The 19,927-nt window shown below is 35.5% G+C and overlaps 1 protein-coding gene across 3 annotated transcripts in view; it reads left to right on the top strand.

Moving 5' to 3' along the window:
- The window catches only part of RALGPS2 (Ral GEF with PH domain and SH3 binding motif 2), a 157,751-nt gene that overhangs the window by 64,607 nt on the left and 73,217 nt on the right, over positions 1-19,927 (top strand). For all 3 annotated transcript variants that reach the window (XM_065883881.1, XM_065883189.1, XM_065884542.1), the window contains 2 exons: positions 11,378-11,467; positions 14,832-14,924. In XM_065883881.1, the coding sequence (XP_065739953.1) occupies positions 11,378-11,467; positions 14,832-14,924 (183 nt within the window). The remainder of the gene's footprint in view (positions 1-11,377; positions 11,468-14,831; positions 14,925-19,927) is intronic.

A 19,927-nucleotide genomic window follows, 5' to 3' on the forward strand; every position in this document is an offset into this window, starting at 1 on the left:
TTTTTTTTTTATTGGGGGAAGGGTTGTCTAAGTTTCTTTTAAATGTTACCTTTTGATAATTGGAAATTTGACTAATAATTGGAAATTAATGTTTTTAGGAATGATAATGATTTTAGGTTATGTTTATAAAGATACTCCTTTTAGAAAATATTTATAGATGCAATTATATATTGTCCATGATTTGCTTCACAGTATTAATGGGGCACTTGAGGGCAGAGTGAGGGTGGAGGTGAGAAAGCTTGGCCATAACTTGGTTGTTGAAGCCAGTTGATGTATACTGGGGACTTCATTACTATCATCTGTTTAGTTCAGTATACATTTAAAGATTTCCATGATAAAAAATTAAGAAACTGTCTTTAAAGCTTAACATATGTTTGGCTGCAAATAAAAGGTTTTCATAGGGCTTCCCTGGTGGCGCAGTGGTTGAGAATCCGCCTGCCGATGCAGGGGACACGGGTTCGTGCCCCGGTCCGGGAAGATCCCACATGGCGCGGAGCGGCTGGGCCTGTGAGCCATGGCCGCTGAGCCTGCGCGTCCGGAGCCTGTGCTCCGCAACAGGAGAGGCCACAACAGTGAGAGGCCCACGTACCGCAAAAAAAAAAAAAAAAGGTTTTCATAATGCTTTTATATGATTATAAAACCCTGAATAAAGCAGCTAGAGTTAAAAATAGCCTATGAAAAAAATTTTTCCAGGATTTACTTCTTAATGAAATATTTGATACATTTTAAAGAATGTGTTAAATGTTTGTTTGAATCTTATGAAATTGCCAATGTTTGACCATTTTTAGGCTACAAAACTGGCAAGTGCGTATGGTTAATCTAATATATATTAGGAAATATTCTGATAAACAACTGTGAATTCACCACCTAAACTAAGAAATAGAATATTACCAAAACTGTTGAAGTATTTTACATATTCTTTGTTCTATCCTCAATTCTATCCTCTATCTAAAAATTTTTATTTTCTTCTTTGTTTTGTATTCTTTTAAACTTGATTTAAAAAAAAATTTAACTCGTCTCATAATTCCCCTATATATAGATTTACCAGAAATATTTGTACCCCTAAACAGCATGTTGTATATCTTGCTTGTCTTTCATCTTTGAAAAATATATCATCAGACTATATGTAGTCTTCTCTGGTTGCCTTTTTTCACTTGTGTGTTTCTCTGCCATATCCACGGTCATGTATGTAGCTCTCGTTCATTGTACTTTCAGTGCTGTCTTCTAGCGTTTCATTGCATGAATGTATCAGAAAGAATTTATTATTCTTTTGAGGATGGACATGAGATGTGTCTCCTAATTTTTTGCTGTTATGAAGTATGTTGCTCTGAATATTCTAAGAGTCTTTTTGGTACCCATGTGCAGTAGTTTCTTAGGCAGCGGCTTTCAAACTTTTTGACTGTGACCCACAATAAGATAAAATATTTTACATTTCAACCCAATAAAGAAATTAAAGTTTTCTGAAATAATATTTACTTGTATTAGATGATATGTACTTTGATCTTTTTCTGCAAAAAAAAAAGCAGTTGAAAAACATTGCTGCTTAGACTTACTAAACTGATACCATAAAGTGGGTGAAAAACACTGTGATTTGTTTGAAAAAATATGTGCCTAGATGTAAAATTTGTGTCATAAAGAGTATAACCATGTTTAACTACACAAGACAGTGTCTAATTTTTTTTTTCAAAATGATGGTACCAAATTTGCATTGAGCTTTCATTACTGCATATCCTTGTCAACATTTGGTATCATCAAACTTTGCAATCTGGTATAAAATGACTTCAGCTTTCATTCTCATTCAATTAAGTATTTATTAAGCTCCTACTATGTCCTGGGCGTTGGTCTTGATGTTTGGGATATATTAGTGAATAAGAAAAACAGAGACCACTCTCTTCGTGTACCTTTTCATTCTAGTTCTTCCTAATTTTAATTTCACATATTTCTTTTTCATTTTCAGAAGTTCTATCATTTTCAAATCTCTCCAGTCATTTGTATTATTCTCTTATTTGCTACTTTAAACCACTTATTGTAAAATAAAACATGGATACAAAAAAACACACAAAACAAATATATGGTTTAATGAAGTTTTACTAACTACTCTACAAACTCCTCCAAGTGCCTCATCTCAGTCCACACCCTTTCTTCTTCCAGCAATACCCACTGTCTTGACTTTTATAGTTCCCACTGTCTGGTGTTTTGTAGTTTTATCACATAAATGTGATCACTAGTTTAGCCTTGCCAGTTTTTTTAATTTGTTAAATGTTTACCACTATTTTTTTTGAATTTTTGAATTTTATTTATTTTTTTTATATAGCAGGTTCTTATTAGTCATCAATTTTATACACATCAGTGTATAAATTTCAATCCCAATCGCCCAATTCAGCACACCACCATCCCCACCTCCCCACCTCCCCATGGCTTTCCCCGCTTGGTGTCCATACATTTGTTCTCTACATCTGTGTCTCAACTTCTGCCCTGCAAACCAGTTCATCTGTATCAGTTTTCTACGTTCCACATACATGCGTTAATATACGATATTTGTTTTTCTCTTTCTGACTTACTTCACTCTGTATGACAGTCTCTAGGTCCATCCACGTCTCAACAAATGACTCAGTTTTGTTCCTTTTTATGGCTGAGTAATAATCCATTGTATATATGTACCACAACTTCTTTATCCATTCGTCTGGTGATGGGCGTTTAGGTTGCTTCCCTGACGTGGCTATTGTAAAGACTACTGCAGTGAACATTGGGGTGCATGTGTCTTTTTGAATTATGGTTCTCTCTGGATATATGCTCAGTAGTAGAATTGCTGGATCATATGATAATTCTATTTTTAGTTTTTTAAGGAAACTTCATACTGTTCTCCATAGTGGCTGTATCAACTTACATTCCCACCAACAGTGCAAGAGGATTCCCTTTTCTCCACACCCTCTCCAGCATTTGTTGTTTGTAAATTTTCTGATGATGCCCATTCTAACTGGTGTGAGGTAATACCTCATTGTAGTTTTAATTTGCATTTCTCTAATAATTAGTGATGTTGAGCAGCTTTTCATGTGCTTCTTGGCCATCTGTATGTCTTCTTTGGAGAAATGTCTATTTAGGTCTTCTGCCCATTTTTGGATTGGGTTGTTTGTTTCTTTGATATTGAGCTGCATGAGCTGTTTATGTATTTTGGAGATTAATCCTTTGTCCATTGCTTCATTTGCAAATATTTTCTCCCATTCTGAGGGTTGCCTTTTCATCTTGTTTATGGTTTCCTTTGCTGTGAAAAAGCTTTGAAGTTTCATTAGGTCCCATTTGTTTATTTTTGTTTTTATTTCCATTACTCTAAGAGGTGGAGCAAAAAGATCTCACTGTGATTTATGTCAAAGAATGTTCTTTCTATGTTTTCCTGTAAGTGTTTTATAGTGTCTGGTCTTACATTTAGGTCTCGAACCCATTTTGAGTTTATTTTTGTGTATGGTGTGAGGGAGTGTTCTAATTTCATTCTTTTACATGTAGCTGTCCAGTTTTCCCAGCATGACTTATTGAAGAGACTGTCTTTTCTCCATATCCTTGCCTCCTTTGTCATGGATTATTTGACCATAGGTGTGTGGGTTTATCTCTGGGCTTTCTATCTTGTTCCATTGATCTGTGTTTCCGTTTTTGTGCCAGTACCATATTGTCTTAATTACTGTAGCTTTGTAGTATAGTCTGAAGTCAGGGAGTCTGATTCCTCCAGCTCCATTTTTTTACCTCAAGACTGCATTGGCTATTTGGGGTCTTTTGTGTCTCCATAGAAATTTTAAGATTTTTTCTTCTAGTTCTGTAAAAAATGCCATTGGTAATTTGATAGGGATTGTATAGAATCTGTAGATTGCTTTGGGTAGTATAGTCATTTTCACAATATGGATTCTTCCAATCCAAGAACATGGTATATCTCTCCATCTGTCGGTATCGTCTTTAATTTCTTTCATCAGTGTCTTATAGTTTTCTGCATACAGGTCTTTCGTCTCCCTAGGTAGGTTTATTCCTGGATGTTTTATTCTTTTTGTTGCAGTGGTAAATGGGAGTGTTCCCTTAATTTCTCTTTCAGATTTTTCATCATTAGTGTATAGGAATGCAAGAGATTTCTGTGCACTAATTTTGTATCCTGCAACTTTACCAAATTCATTGATTAGCTCTAGTAGTTTTCTGGTGGCATTTATAGGATTCTCTATGTATAGTATCATGTCATCTGCAAACAGTGACAGCCTTTCTTCTTCTTTTCCAATTTGTATTCCTTTTATTTCTTTTCCTTCTCTGATTGCCATGGCTAGGACTTCCAAAACTATGCTGAATAATAGTGGTGAGAGTGGACACCCTTGTCTTGTTCCTAATCCTAGAGGAAATGCTTTCAGTTTTTCACCATTGAGAATGATGTTTGCTGTGGGTTTGTCATACATGGCCTTTATTATGTTGAGGTAGGTTCCCTCTCTGCCCACCTTCTGGAGCATTTTTATCATAAATGGGTGTTGAATTTTGTGCATCTGTTTTCTGCATCTGTTAAGATGATCATATGGTTTTTATTTCTTCAATTTGTTAATATGGTGTATCACGTGGATTGATTTGTGTATACTGAAGAATCCTTGCATCCCTGGGATAAATCCCACTTGATCATGGTGTATGATCCTTTTAATGTGTTGTTGGATTCTGTTTGCTAGTATTTTGTTGAGGATTTTTGCATCTATATTCATCAGTGATATTGGTCTGTAATTTTCTCTTTTTGTAGTATCTTTCTCTGGTTTTGGTATCAGGGTGATGGTGGCCGCATAGAATGAGTTTGGGAGTGTTCCTTCCTCCACAGTTTTTTGGAAGAGTTTGAGAAGGATGGGTGTTGGCTCTTCTCTAAATGTTTGATAGAATTCACCTGTGAAGCCATCTGGTCTGGGACTTTTGTTTGTTGGAAGATTTTTAATTCCAGTTTCAATTTCAGTGCTTGTGATTGGTCTGTCCATATTCTCTATTTCTTCCTGGTTCAGTCTTGGAAGGTTATACCTTTCTAAGATTTTGTCCATTTCTTCCAGGTTGTCCATTTTGTTGGCATAGAGTTGCTTGTAGTAGTCTCTTAGGATGCTTTGTATTTCTGTGGTGTCTGTTGTAACTTTTCCTTTTTCATTTCTAATTTTATTGATTTGAGTCCTCTCCCTCTTTCTTGATGAGTCTGGCTAATGGTTTATCAGTTTTGTTTATCTTCTCAAAGAACCAGCTTTTAGTTTTATTGATCTTTGCTCTTCTTTTCTTTGTTTCTATTTCATTTGTTTCTGCTCTGATCTTTATGATTTCTTTCCTTCTGCTAACTTTGGGTTTTGTTTGTTCTTCTTTCCCTAGTTCCTTTAGGTGTAAGGTTAGATTGTTTATTTGAGATTTTTCTTGTTTCTTGAGGTAGGCTTGTATAGCTATAAACTTCCCTCTTAGAACTGCTTTTGCTGTATCCCGTAGGTTTTGGATCATTATGTTTTCATTGTCATTTGTCTCTAGGTATTTTTTGATTTCCTCTTTGATTTCTTTAGTGATCTCTTGGTTATTTAGTAACGTATTTTTTAGCCTCCATGTGTTTCTGTTTTTTACGTTTTTTTCCCTGTGATTCATTTCTAATCTCATAGCGTTTTGGCCAGAAAAGATGCTTGATATGATTTCAATTTTCTGAAATTTACTGAGCCTTGATTTGTGACCCAAGATGTGATCTATCCTGAAGAATGTTCCATGCGCACTTGCGAAGAAAGTGTAATCTGCTGTTTTTGGATGGAATGTCCTATAAATATCAATTAAATCTATCTGGTCTGTTGTGTCATTTAAAGCTTCTGTTTCCTTATTTATTTTCATTTTGGATGATCTGTCCATTGGTGTAAGTGAGCTGTTAAAGTCCCCCACTATTATTCTGTTACTGTCCATTTCCTCTTTTATAGCTGTTAGCAGTTGCCTTATGTATTGAGGTGCTCCTTTGTTGGGTGCATGTATATTTATAATTGTTATATCTTCTTCTTGGATTGATCCCTTGATCATTATGTAGTGTCCTTCCTTGTCTCTTGTAACATTATTTTAAAGTCTAGTTTATGTGATATGAGTATAGCTACTCCAGCTTTCTTTTGATTTCCATTTGCATGGAATATCTTTTTCCATTGCCTCACTTTCAGTCTGTATGTGTCCCTAGGTCTGACGTGGGTATCTTGTAGACAGCATATATATGGGTCTTATTTTTGTATCCATTCAGCAAGCCTGTGTCTTTTGGTTGGAGCGTTTAATCCATTCACGTTTAAGGTAATTATCAATGTGTATGTTCCTACGACCATTTTCTTAATTGTTTTGGGTTTGTTTTTGTAGGTCCTTTTCTTCTCTTGTGTTTCCCACTTAGGGAACTTCCTTTATCATTTGTTGTAGAGCTGGTTTGTTGGTGCTGAATTCTCTTAGCTTTTGCTTGTCTGTAAAGCTTTTGATTTCTCCTTTGAATCTGAATGAGATGCTTGCCGGATAGAGTAATCTTGGTTGTACGTTCTTCCCTTTCATCAGTTTAAGTATATCATGACACTCCCTTCTGGCTTGTAAAGTTTCTGCTGAGAAATCAGCTGTTAACCTTATGGGAGTTCCCTTGTATGTTATTTGTCGTTTTTCCATTGCTGCTTTCAATAATTTTTCTTTGTCTTTAATTTTTGCCAATTTGATTACTATGTGTCTCGGCATGTTTCTCCTTGGGTTTATCCTGTATGGGACTCGCTGCACTTCCTGGACTTGGGTGGCTCTTTCCTTTCCCATGTTAGGGAAGTTTTCGACTATAAACTCTTCAGATATTTTCTCTGGTCCTTTCTCTGTCTCTTCTCCTTCTGGGACCCCTATAATGCGAATGTTGTTGCATTTAATGTTGTCCCAGAGGTCTCTTAGGCTGTCTTCATTTCTTTTCATTCTTTTTTTCTTTATTCTGTTCCACAGCAGTGAATTCCACCATTCTGTCTTCTAGGTCACTTATCCGTTTTTCTGCCTCAGTTATTCTGCTATTTATTCCTTTTAGTGTAGTTTTCATTTCAGTTATTGTATTGTTCATCTCTGTTTGTTTGTTCTTTAATTCTTCTAGGTCTTTGTTAAACATTTCTTGCATCTTCTTGATCTTTGTCTCTAATCTTTTTCCGAGGTCCTGGATCATTTTCACTATCATTATTCTGAATTTTTTTCCTGGAAGGTTGCTTACGTCCACTTGGTTTAGTTGTTTTTCTGGGGTTTTATCTTGTTCCTTCATCTGGTGCATAGCTCTCTGCCTTTTCATCTTGTCTATCTTTTTGTGAATGTCGTTTTTGTTCCACAGGCTGCAGGATTGTAGTTCTTGCTTCTGCTGTCTGCCCTCTGGTGGATGAGGCTATCTAAGAGGCTTGTGTAAGTTTCCTGATGGGAGGGACTGGTCGTGTGTAGAGCCTGGTGTTGCTCTGGTGGGCAGAGCTCAGTAAAACTTTAATCGCTTGTCTGCTGATGGGTGGGGCTGTGTTCCCTCCCTGTTGGTTGTTTGGCCTGAGGCAACCCAACACTGGAGCCTACCTGGCCTCTTTAGTGGGGCTAATGATAGACTCTGGGGGGATCACGCCAAGGAGTACTTCCCAGAACTTCTGCTGCCAGTGTCCTTGTCCCCATGGTGAGCCAGAGCCACCACCCCCACCCCCCCACCCCCCGCCTCTGCAGGAGACCCTCCAACACTAGCTGGTAGGTGTGGTTCAGTCTCCCCTGGGGTCACTGCTCCTTCCCCTGGCTCCCGATGTGCACACTGCTTTGTGTATGCCCTCCAAGAGTGGAGTCTCTGTTTCCCCCAGTCCTGTCGAAGTCCTGCAATCAGATCCCACTAAGCTTCAAAGTCTGATTCTCTAGGAATTCATCCTCCCGTTGCCGGACCCCAGGTTGGGAAGCCTGACGTGGGGCTCAGAACCTTCACTCCAGTGGGTGGACTTCTGTGGTATAATTGTTCTCCCATTTGTGAGTCACCCACCCAGCGATTAAGGGATTTGATTTTTATCATGTTTGTACCCCTCCTCCCGTCTCATTGCACCTTTTCCTTTGTCTCTGCATATGGGATATCTTTTTTGGTGAGTTCAGTGTCTTCCTGTCAATGATTGTCCAGCAGCTAGTTGTGATTCTGGTGTTCTCACAAGAGGGAGTGAGAGCACATCCTTCTACTCGGCCATCTTGGTTCCTCTCTCCACCACTTTTTAATTTACAGTTTCTCCCTGTATCCTTTTCCTTACTGTTTACCTGTGGAGGAACCTTTAGAGTCTCCCACAGTCTGGACTGCATTCAGTGCAGTTTAATATGTTCTGTGTTTTCTAGAAATTAGCTGCTGGTTTCAAAGGTTCAGTTGGGTTCAGTGCCTTTGGCAAGAGTCTGGGTTGTGTTGGGTTTTTTCATCAGGTCTGTTTCTTGATGTTAGCAGTTGTCTAGATCCATTATTTGAGGTTGTTAAAAGGTGAATTCTCATTTCATTCTTTTTTAGTTATTAGTGGGAATGCTTTTATAAAGAGACATTTTTCCCTCATCTAGTATTTGCATACCCAGAGGTCCATTTCCAATAGCAAGGAAGGGTAAATATTGGATTTTTTCTCTTTATTTAGCAGTTTTGAAGATAATGAATTGGTGTTGTCATTTAACGAAGACCAAGTAGTTTATTTTAATTTTATTATGAACTCATAAATGTAAATAAAGATGATGTGTTTCAACCCATTGCAATTATTACCCTTATTGAAACTCACATTGTCCCATCTTTGGCCAGTGGAAGTCTCTTCAGGTTGGCAGACCCTAGTAATCGTGTTAACAGTTTCTTTGCTATTTGTATGAAAAGATGTTGCATGTTCATTTTGTCCATCACCTGCCCTCTGCCTGGAATCAACATTTCTTTAATAAACCTTGGTTTCTTATAGTGGGAAATGGACCTGGGTGCTAAAAATGCTCATTGCTACTAGGGTGACCATAATTTCTAGGCCGTTTCAGCAGATATAGCTAGGATATCTATATATCATACACACACAAATATTTAAAGATAAAATATCTCATGAGTTCTTATTAATACTTCTAATTCAAATTCAGGACCAGAGTTTTACTTCACCTCTTCCATATTATATCTGCATATCCTTTCTTCCATACCCACAATCTGGTTTTCAGGGAACACAGGGCATGATACAGTATCCTGTGTGACTCATTTGCTTTAGCCTACATAACAAATAACAGTCTCAGAATAACAATACTAATACCAATAATATTCCTATAAAGAGGTAACTATATGTTTTGCAAATGTTGTATTTTTTATAATTGTATATATTGTCTGGGCATATAGGCATTATATAACGTACTCTCCTTCTTTTAACCCTCATTACTCTTATTTCTGTGAATAAGCGCATATTTAATGCTCACTACCATCCTCATGTTAATGTTTCTCTAGTCATTTGACTGTCTGAAGCTCGTTCTCCAGGAAATTACTTGGGAAGGGTTCATCGGAACAGTAATTCTTGAGTTTTTTACATGTTGACAAGTTTGCCTGTCCTTTGTATGAAATTTTCTTTCTTGATAATATTTGATATAGTACTCCATTTTTTTTTCTGGCAGAGTGCTGCTATTGAAAAGTCTGATGATGATTAAATTTTCTTTTCCCTAAAAATCACTTTCTCTTTTTGTCTCGGCCTAAAGATTTTTTTCCTCTAAGTCCAGTAATTTCATTAATCTATGCCTCAGTGTTGATCATTCTGGGGCAGTGTTCTCAGGTGTGGTTGGCTTTAGCTGGGACTTTCAACTGGGGAGCACCTACACTTAGCCTTTCTGGCATGGTGCTCTCAGGGTAGTTGGACTTCTTACATGGTAGTTTAGGAGTCCCAGAGAGAATGTTCCAGCAATCAAGGCAGGGGCTGCATGTTCTTTTATGACCTTTTCCTGGAAGCCAGCATCAGTTTTGTTAATTCTCTGTTTCTTGAAGCAGTCATGAGCTTGTCTAGGTTCAATGAGAGGTGACATACACCCCAACTTTCAATGTGAGGAGTGACAAAGAATTTGTGGCCATGTTTTTAATTTTATTTTTACTTTTATTTTTTTTAATTAAAAAAAATTTTATTGAAGTATAGCTGATTTACAATGTTGTGTTAGTTTCAGGTGTACAGCAAAGTGAATCTGTTACACAAATACACATATCCACTCTTTTTTAGATTCTTTTTTTTAAATTACCGTAGTATTTGTCTTAAAATTTGACATAAAATTTAATTAAATCAGTGATCATGCAGTTTAGATTGAATCGTGATTAATATTTGCTAAGGTTGTTAAAATATCTAAAGTATAACTTTAGATATACTGTAGAAGTAAACTTTATTAGAATCAGGGATAATTATTGCCATTAGTAGCTCAAGTATAGTAACAAATATAAAGATGGCTTGGTAAAATATATACATTTTACATTTACACATTTGTTTAGAGGTGAAAGTTGCAAGTAAAATCTAAAATATTTCTCACTAAGAAAAGGTGACAAAATATCAGGCAGTGGCTTTAACCTTTGCACTAAGATTTCTAACTGCATCCTGTTTTTAGGTTTGTATAATTTTGAACCAACTGATAGTGCTTTGATTTTGCTTTCATAGTACATGAATATGTTACATACATATTACTTTATATCATATGATAAGCCCACTGTTTTCACCAGAGTAGAGCATTTTAGTAATGTTACAGATCTAGTCAGCATTCTGATGAATGATTTTTAATGTTTTTTAAAAGAAATCTTGAAAATGGTTTCATTGAATTAGAAAACATTACATAATTTAAAAAATATGATCTTAATTTTAGAGTGACTTAGATATGTTTTTCTTTATGATATTTTATATTTTATTTCATTTTATTCATACCAGTAAAACTGTACTTGAGATTCTGTACACTTATGATTCTACTCAATGTAAATAAAATGGCAGCATGGGATTACACAGCCACAGTAAAGCATACTATAGCATGTTTTACAATGTCTGACTTAGAGCTTATCTAATTCTGCCAAAGTGTTTCAAAATACAGCAGAAAACACTTTTGTAGTGCTCATGTTGCATCACTCTGGTTTTATTGCATTCTCTTTCCCTTCAAAATTTGTATTAGCTTTTATAAATTAAAAATTGTAGTGATGTTTTTATGTGTGTGTACACACTTATATACATTTCTGTACACTTATATACATTTCTGTATCTGTCTGTGTATATATGAAGTGTGTGCAACATTTGAAGATTGTTTATGTCCTGGTGGTGAATCAAGGGAAAGAGAAAGTATTGTTTTTAAACAGCTATCTATTTCTCAAATAGCTCTTGTCATTAATTTGATCCTAGTAAGAAAAAACTCTTGCTATTCAACTATTTTTAATTTTTATTTGCAGGTAAGCTTTTGGGTTGTTAGAGAGATTCTTCATGCTCAGACATTAAAAATTAGAGCAGAAGTTTTGAGCCACTATATTAAAACTGCTAAGGTAAGACAAACTTGTGTTTCTATTTTTGAGTTTAATCATTTAGCATCGCTTGTAAGTAAATGTTTGCCTGTGACACTATGTTCACTTTTTATCGACCCTAGAAAATACAGCCTACTGACTAATATAAGTCCGTTTTTTAAATTGAATGCCTGTTTCCTTTGCCTTTTCTTTTATTACTCCTGTCTTCCTCCCCTTTCTTTTATACTTTTCCTCCCTCTCTCAGAGAAGCTGAATTACATAATATTTGACTGGGCAGAGGTCAGATTATGATGAAGTTTAATGTTTATAAAGTACTGGTCTATTCTGCGGGTGATTGAAAAAGCCTTATAGGGTTAAGTAGGAAAATACGTATCAATTATTTGCCTTTGAAATAGATCACTCTGCCAACCGTATGGAGAATGATAAGACTTTATTTTTTTTTAAATAGTATAAATGAGGATGTTAACCAAATACCTTAATTGAGCAACATAGATAATAGATGCAGCAAGAGAAATAAAACATGGATTTCAAGGATAGTCAAAATTTAGAGAGGAGGATGGAATAGAACATTCAAGATTTTATTAAAATTTGTAACAACTCCAAATTTGTGTTAACTAAAAAGAGGTATAATTGTAACCACATCCGTCATTATTCTTATAATAAACACATAACTTATCTCACCTGTGAACAAAGATGGAATAAAATGAGGATATAATTTTTACAATTGTAAATTATTGTAAAAATGTAATTATTGTAAGTCATAACTTCCATATTTCCCTTGAGCACCTGGAAACAATTGTATTCTAACATTCTATGGCACTAGGTGGCAGAGCTAGCCTTCTGAAAATTTGATATTTTGCAGAAGTGTCATAAAATTTTTAAAAACATTCTTTGTGATATGTTAGATAAATATTGGGTTTTAGCTAATAGAAGTCCATGACTTTTCTCCATAGATCCTGAATTTGCATTATTGTTTTCTGATATTTTTGTTAGTTTTTTTTTTATGTACTTGTTGTATGTTCCACTCAGAACCACCAAATTTTGTCCATCAAACATGCCATTATCCTCATCAAATAATCATTTAATTCCAATTCAGACTCTTAGACTTTGAGTTATTTTTGATGGTGTTTACTTTCATCTCAAGCCCTAAATTCATAATTTTTTTGTCACATTTCTGTCTCTTAAATCCCTGTAGTTAGACTCACCTTCTGTATTCAGTTTGTTATAAAACTGGCAGGTCTTTCTCTTCTTTTAGTAGGTTGTTTCAGTTAGGGTTCTGTAGAGGCAGAAAAAAAAAATACACACACACATATATATATGTATATAATGTATAAAAAGATTTAAGGAATTATCTCGTGTGATTAGGTGGGGGGAAATGCAAATCTGAAATCTGTAGGGCAGACAGCCTAGAAACTCGGGCAGGAGTTTCTAGATTTTTGCTGTTGTAAGTACCACTGCTTATAAAGCATTCATGTGTGAGTCTCTTGGTGCTCAACTGCAGGTTAAAGCCCTAGAAATATAGAGAGAAAAGACAAATTTATCTTCAAAGAAATGACAATTACACCACTAACTTTCATTGAATCTGGTGAAAAATAACATTTTTTGTGTGTTGGCTGTTTAGGTTTTCTCTCCTGAAATGTCTGTTCAAGATCTTTGAACAATTTTCTATTACAGTATTGGTCTTTGATTTTTATAGCAGTTTTAAAAATATAATTCCAGATACTAAAGTTCTTTGCTATATTCTTTGCATACATCTTCCTATTTGTGACTTGTCTTATAACTCTTTTCATTTTATCTTTTGATATAGATGCTCTTAATTTTAATAGTCAAATGTATTAATCTGTAACTTTCATTTTCTGATTTAAGAATATCTCACTTAAATATCTTACTCTCACCTCTGAGAATATCAAAGATTTTCTCTTATATTATTCCTTAATAGTTCTACAGCTTTGATTTTGATATTTAATTCATCTGAAATTTTAGATATATGTAGGAATTATGGATTCCAGTTCATATTTTTCCATATGAATAATCCTGTTGGCACCATTTTTAAAATCTTTTTAAAAAGTTCTCGTTCTTTTGTCTGGAAGCATTGTTATGTCATCCTTGTTCTTGAAAAATGCTATTCCAGACTTACAGTTGTTTTTTTTTTTAATTTACTCTACTTGGGATTTCTTGAATTTACTAGCCCTGGGAATTAGTGTCTTTCGGTAATTTGAGAAAATAATCCACCATTATCTCTCATATTGTTTCTACCCCATTGTTTTTTATCATGTCCTTCTGAAGCTCCATTAAGATAAATGTTGGACTTTTTTGCTCTTCCTTTGATGTCTCTTAACCTTTTATTTCACATTTTTTAAAAGACCCTTTGGCTTTTATGTTGCTTTCTAGATAATGCCTTCATTTTTAATCTTCATTTTATTTGAGGCCAATACCTGATGTTCTCCATTTGTGAATTATTGTTTCCTTGTGTTTATCTTTTTCCTTTTCCTTTTTTTCTCTTACTTGAGTTCATATTTCTTGAAATTTTATGGGGGTTCTTTGAGACCTAAGTTAAGGTGGTATTAGTTAGGGTTCTTCAGAGGAATAGAACCCTTCACTTTGCCTTGGTTTTCATATTCAAAACAGGCCATTTTTGCCTTGGAGTCGCTTCATGGTGAGGACAGTTTTTAAATGATAAGACCATTGAGATGTAAGCTTCTGATAGTTTGAAGAAACCTGGGCAATTAGGAATAATTTGACAAAAATAGTAGATCTCTCGGTAAACGGTTGGAACCTAGCATTAGATGGGAGCCTTCTGCACGGAGGCTGTAAAAAGCAAGGTCTGGTATTGGGAAGCAGGTGGATATCCCAACATGAACAAGGAACAAAGGATTTGAAGATTCAGCCAGGAGGAAGCAGGAAATTGAGGAGGGCTATGGAAAGCAGGTTTGAACCCTAGCCCTGGAATAATGGGGATCCTGAGTAGGACACCAGATCAGGATCCTGGGCATGGACCCTTCCTTTAAACTCAGATCATAAGGCAGAGGCTAGTAATATTTCAGTATAAGGAAGGAAACTGATTACTAGAAATGAGGATGCATGGTCATACCAGGTAACCTTGATACTGAGCCATAATTTTGGTTTTCTTAATGTATTACACAACTAGAGGTAGATTTGTTCCCAGAGCTTGGGGGCAGTACCAAGTTAGAATGTGGAAGTTCTATTGTGGGCCGAAATCAGCTTACTGTAAATATAGTGGATACCCCAAAGACAAATCTCAACAATGAGGGTAATAAGTACTAGAACACTACCAGTTGCCTAGATTATACTTGTTGTTAAAGTTGTCTTGTATTCATGTTGTTTATTTTTCATCTCTCCTCCCTGCTTTTCTTAAATCTTCCAGAAACTATACGAGCTGAATAACCTTCACGCACTTATGGCAGTGGTTTCTGGCTTACAGAGTGCCCCAATTTTCAGGCTGACTAAAACATGGGCGGTGAGTAATTTTCCTTAGTTAATGAAAGGTTAGACTTCCTGTTGGAAGTAAAGATGTGTTAGTTCCTTTTATAGTTCTTAGTAAGGTTAATATTATGATAATAGATAAGGATTTTTGAAGTACTTTGTACTGTTCTTTGAAACCTACATATTTTTTTCTCTCTCCTTAAATAAGTATTTCGCTGGGCTTGTTAGTTATTTTTTGGGTAAATTAACAACTTGGTGCTTGGTTTCTGCTCTTTAGGAACTCATTTTTCTAGAACCTCTTTAAACATCTTTGACAACATAGCATTTCAAGCTTATTGATGGGAAAGTGTAAATGCAAAAAAAAATTGTGTTAATCATGTAAAGATTATGCTTTTGGAAAATTTGAGGAAGATACAAATTGTAATTTTCAAAAAAAAATTTACTGATTCAGATTTCCATTATTTTTTAGTCAATAAACTCTCAGGTTGTTTCCTTAGGAATAATGGAAAATCTGATAGTTAACATGAAAGTAGGCAGTGTTTCTGCACATTGTGGTATTATGCTAATCATATTTGGTTCTATTACTTTAACAAGGTCAGGGTGTGAATTTTTACTTGTGCAAATTTGTGTACTTTTACAGTTGATTAACCAGATACTGGCCTCAAGGTTTCTAGATATTTTTCATTTAGATTTTATATAACTGAAATTTTAGATTCAGTTAAATCTGTTCATATTTAATACTGTTCTTTAATGTAAAAGAGGAATGATTTTGTTTACTACATTTTGTACAGAGGGTTAAAGACTTGACTGACTTTAAAACACTTTTTTACTTGATAAAATATAACTTTGTTTTTAATTAGCCTAGTGCTGTTTTCACTTTTCATAGTGTCTGAAGAGACAGATGTTTCTCATGAAAATCAGGGTAGATTTCTATACTGGAAAAACATTAGCTTGGAAGAGTTTATGGTCCTCTTTATATTTTATTTGTATTTTAGAAACACCTGAGTGAACAGTTTTCCTACTCTAAAAATTATTTTTAATGATGACCTTATTTGTTAAAATTTGAACTTAATGAGGGAATGGAAATGATTATAAATATACAGTTATGAATTCCATCTTTGAAGTTTTAGGGAAAAGAATTATACTCTGGTTTATATTGTGGTTTAGAAATGAGATACATTTCCCTCAAGTTAATTTTTATTTTCCTTGAAGTTATTTTCGTTGTCTCCCTCATGTATTGCGTGGAGAATAATTTTGTTTAAATTTAGTAACAGCTCTATTATTTATCTGAATAAAATTTTTGGTATTTATATTAAACTTTAAAATATTCCACTTTGTGCCAGGCACTGTCTAATTGCTTGACATGCATAGTGAATGATATAGACAAAGTCCATTCTTGTACAGCTAACATTCTACTGGGGAAAGATAAGCTGTAAATAAATAAATGATATATCATAAATAGTGATAAGTGCTCTGTAGAAAAGTAAAGCAGAGTAAGTGAGATATAAAATACTTCCGTGCTTTCCTTTCTATGATGTGTGGTAAGAGGCTCTGATAAGTGACATTTGGGTAAAGACCTAGAGTAACTGAGAAAAACATTCATGTGCATATCTGAGAGAAGAGAATTCCAAACAAGTAGCCAGTGCAAAGGGCCTGACAATGTTCACAGAAGAGCAGGGTGGTCAGTGTTGGCAGAGTGAAACAAGCTAAGGAGTAGTTGATGACAGGAGCTGAATTCAGAGAGATAGCATCGAATAAGAGAATGCAGATGCAATTTACTGATATTCAGGGAGGTATAGAGAAGGAGTGTTGTGGGGGGGGGTTCTATCTTATACATATCAATTTTGAGTTGGCTGATAAAATGTTCATGTGGAACTATAAGGTCAGTTAGGTATACAAGTTTAATAGAACAGTTAGAGCTAGAGATACATTTTTGTGATCATCAGCATAAAGATAGTATTTAAAACATGAGATTGTAATCAACAAAGGAAATATCACGGGTAGAAGTTTTCCACAGTCAGGTAAAGAAGGTGTTTCAAGAAAGAGTGCTCACCTGTGTCAAATGAGAACTTGGAGATGACCATTGAATCTGGCAGTTGGAAAGGATTGGTGACCTTGGCAGAGGTGGCTTCAGTACGGTAGTGGGGTGAAAGACTGATTGGATTTGAGAGAATGGTGGAGAAAAAAATGGGACAGTAAGTACAGAGAATGCATTTGAGGAATTTTGCTGTAAAGGACTGGGGTGAGGTCCTGTAGAGAAATCTGGCAGTAGCTGGAGGGAAATAGGATATTAAAGGTTCATGGCGTTTTGTTTTCATTTTGAAGATGAGATCCATGACAATATATTTGTATGTTGGTGCAATGATCTAATATAATAGAATGAGGAAATAGTAAGAGAACAAAGAGTCACTCCAGTGATACCTACTAGATTAGGCACGAGGGAATGAGGTCCAGTACTCTAGTGGGGCAGGAACAGTTTATCCATTTTAACAGGAGAGAAGGGGGTGCATTTGGTTACAGACACAGGTATGTTGGTAGATTTGGTGGTGGGATTCTGCAGAAGTTCTTCTGATGCTTTATTTCATAAGACATAAGAAGCAAGGTCATTAGTTGAGAGTGGGGGAGGTCTTGGTTTGCAGAAGGAGGAAAGGATCAAAGTCATCTAGGAGAGTGTGAGAGTGAATTAACTAGAGAAACATTGTAGGTTTGGTAGGTCTTATGAAGGTCCATTTGAGATTTTTGATCGTGAACTTACAGTGAAACCAGTCAGGAAAGTTATGTACTCTCCAGCCAGGTTCAGGTGTTCAGCATTAACCTGGAGAAGTGCAGATAATTGTATTTAAGCAGAGATGGAATTTTTTTAGGCTTGTTTGTACCACAGAGGGGTCAAGGATAGTATAAGAGATAAAGTAGTCAAAAGTAAAAGTTGTTTTAGTGATAGATGAGGAGTTTAACCCAAGTAAAAGGAAAGAGATAATGAACAATGAAAAGGTAGTATGGTAACTGGTGGAAATCCTGATGCCCTCAAATATTTATTGGGTTCAGGATGTCCTAGGGAGTGGAGGCTGAGTGGTGGAAGATGAGATGATTCACAGAGGAGTGAAAAAACTTAGAAACCAGGGTATTGGGAGTATCGTGTGTATAAAGACTGCAGTCATCAGGATATAAGAATAATATTGGTTCATAGACTCTTCTTCTCCAACTACTAAAATCTTAATGATGGGAAAATAACTTGTAGCTCTGTTAATGACAGTAATACAAGTGTTGTAATCTAGTGTTCTTTTGTCCAGTACTATAGCCACTAGCCACATGTGGCTATTAAATTTAATTCCTTAGGATTAAATAAAATTTAAAGTTCAGTTCCTTAGTCTTTCTAGCCATGTTACAAATGCTCAGTAGTCACATGTGGCTAGTGGCTATTGTATGGACAGCACAGACGTAGAACATTTCCATCATCACACAAAATTTGATTGGACAGCACTCATGTAGTGCTTGAACTTAATTAGAAGCTGGAAGATTTGGGGGAGGATAATGTGACAGTAAGCTGGAAGGAGTTGTGAAGAGAAAGGAGGAAGAACGACACCTAACTGACCTCCAGACTGATGTTACAACGTTTGTAAGAAAAGAAAGGTCAAAGATGGGGCTTTTGCAGAGAACGGATCCTGAGTCCTAGAGGGTACAGTTGGAAAGGATTGGGAGGGGTAGGGTATCGGGTCAAGTTAGAAGATAATAAAGATCATATGAATGAAGAATTGAGAGTGTTTGGGGTTTTCTTTAAAACCAACAAAGGGAACGTACCAGAAAAAATCCTAAGTGGGGGAAATATTAGCAACGTTCGCTTTAACATCAAGGAAAAGGATGCCCATTTTCACCGTTTCTATTCAACATAGAGATCTTAGCCAGCACAGTCAGAAAAGAATGATTAGAAATAATAGGATTTATCCTCAAAAAATTAGAATTACATAGTTACCATTTATCCATCAATTCCACTTCTGGGTGTATACCCAAAAGAATTGAAAGTGGGGATTCAAACAGATAATTTTACACCAGTGTTCAAAGCAGTATGATTAACAATAACCAAAAGGTATGAACAATCCAAATGTCCACCAACAGGTAAATGGATGTACAAAATGTGGTATAAACATACCATGAAATATTATTCAGCCTTAAAAAGGAATGAAATTCTGACACATGCTGCACCATGGATAAATCTTGATGATATTATGCTAAATGAAATGAGCTAGACACAATAGGACAAATACTGAATGATTCCATATATATGAGGTCCCAAGAGTAGTCAAATTGGTTGAGACAGAAAGTAGAAGGTGGTTACCAGGGCCTGAGAGGAGCAAGCATTGAGGAGTTTCTGTTTAATGAGTGTGGAGTTCCAGTTTGGGAAGATGAAAAGAGTTCTGGCCTTGGGTGGTTGCAGTGATTGGCCGATAATGCTACTAAACTATACACTTCAAAATGTTTAAAATGGTAAATATTATGTATATTTTACTACAGCCTTTTAAAATAGTCTTCTGAAAACAAGTCTCTGCTATGCCACTGGAGATTGAATCCTTTCAATCTAGTTATTGATTTGTTATGAAAATTCCAAAATGTAAGTTATTTTTATACATATGAGACTGTGTGGTTCTTTAGTTTTGTGTTTCAGATGTGTCAAGATCAGTTATGAGTTCCAAGTAATTTGTTTCTCCTGATACTGTACCAGAGTTTTAGAATGAATGACTGTGGAAAAAAAGAATAAGTTTCTTTTTATCCCTGCTATGTCATGTCAGTATATTTTGCACATTTAAATGCTTTGTTATGTGGGAGAGAAAAGGATGTTTGGATTTACAGGTCACTCAAGCAGAGAGTTGCACCTAATCTTGAAAATGCCGATCAAGTGTGTTGAAGCTGGGCCACAGAAAGTTGTGAAACCAGTGTTTCAGACCCTGGAAAATCTATCTAAAACATTCAGGCAAAGAACTCCTTGAACTCTTGTGTTTTAAAGAGAGAGGGATATTGGTCAGATATTTTCTTGATAAAGAT

This window comes from Phocoena phocoena, chromosome 1 (assembly GCF_963924675.1).
Source record: "Phocoena phocoena chromosome 1, mPhoPho1.1, whole genome shotgun sequence".
Classification (NCBI taxonomy): Eukaryota; Metazoa; Chordata; class Mammalia; order Artiodactyla; family Phocoenidae; genus Phocoena; species Phocoena phocoena.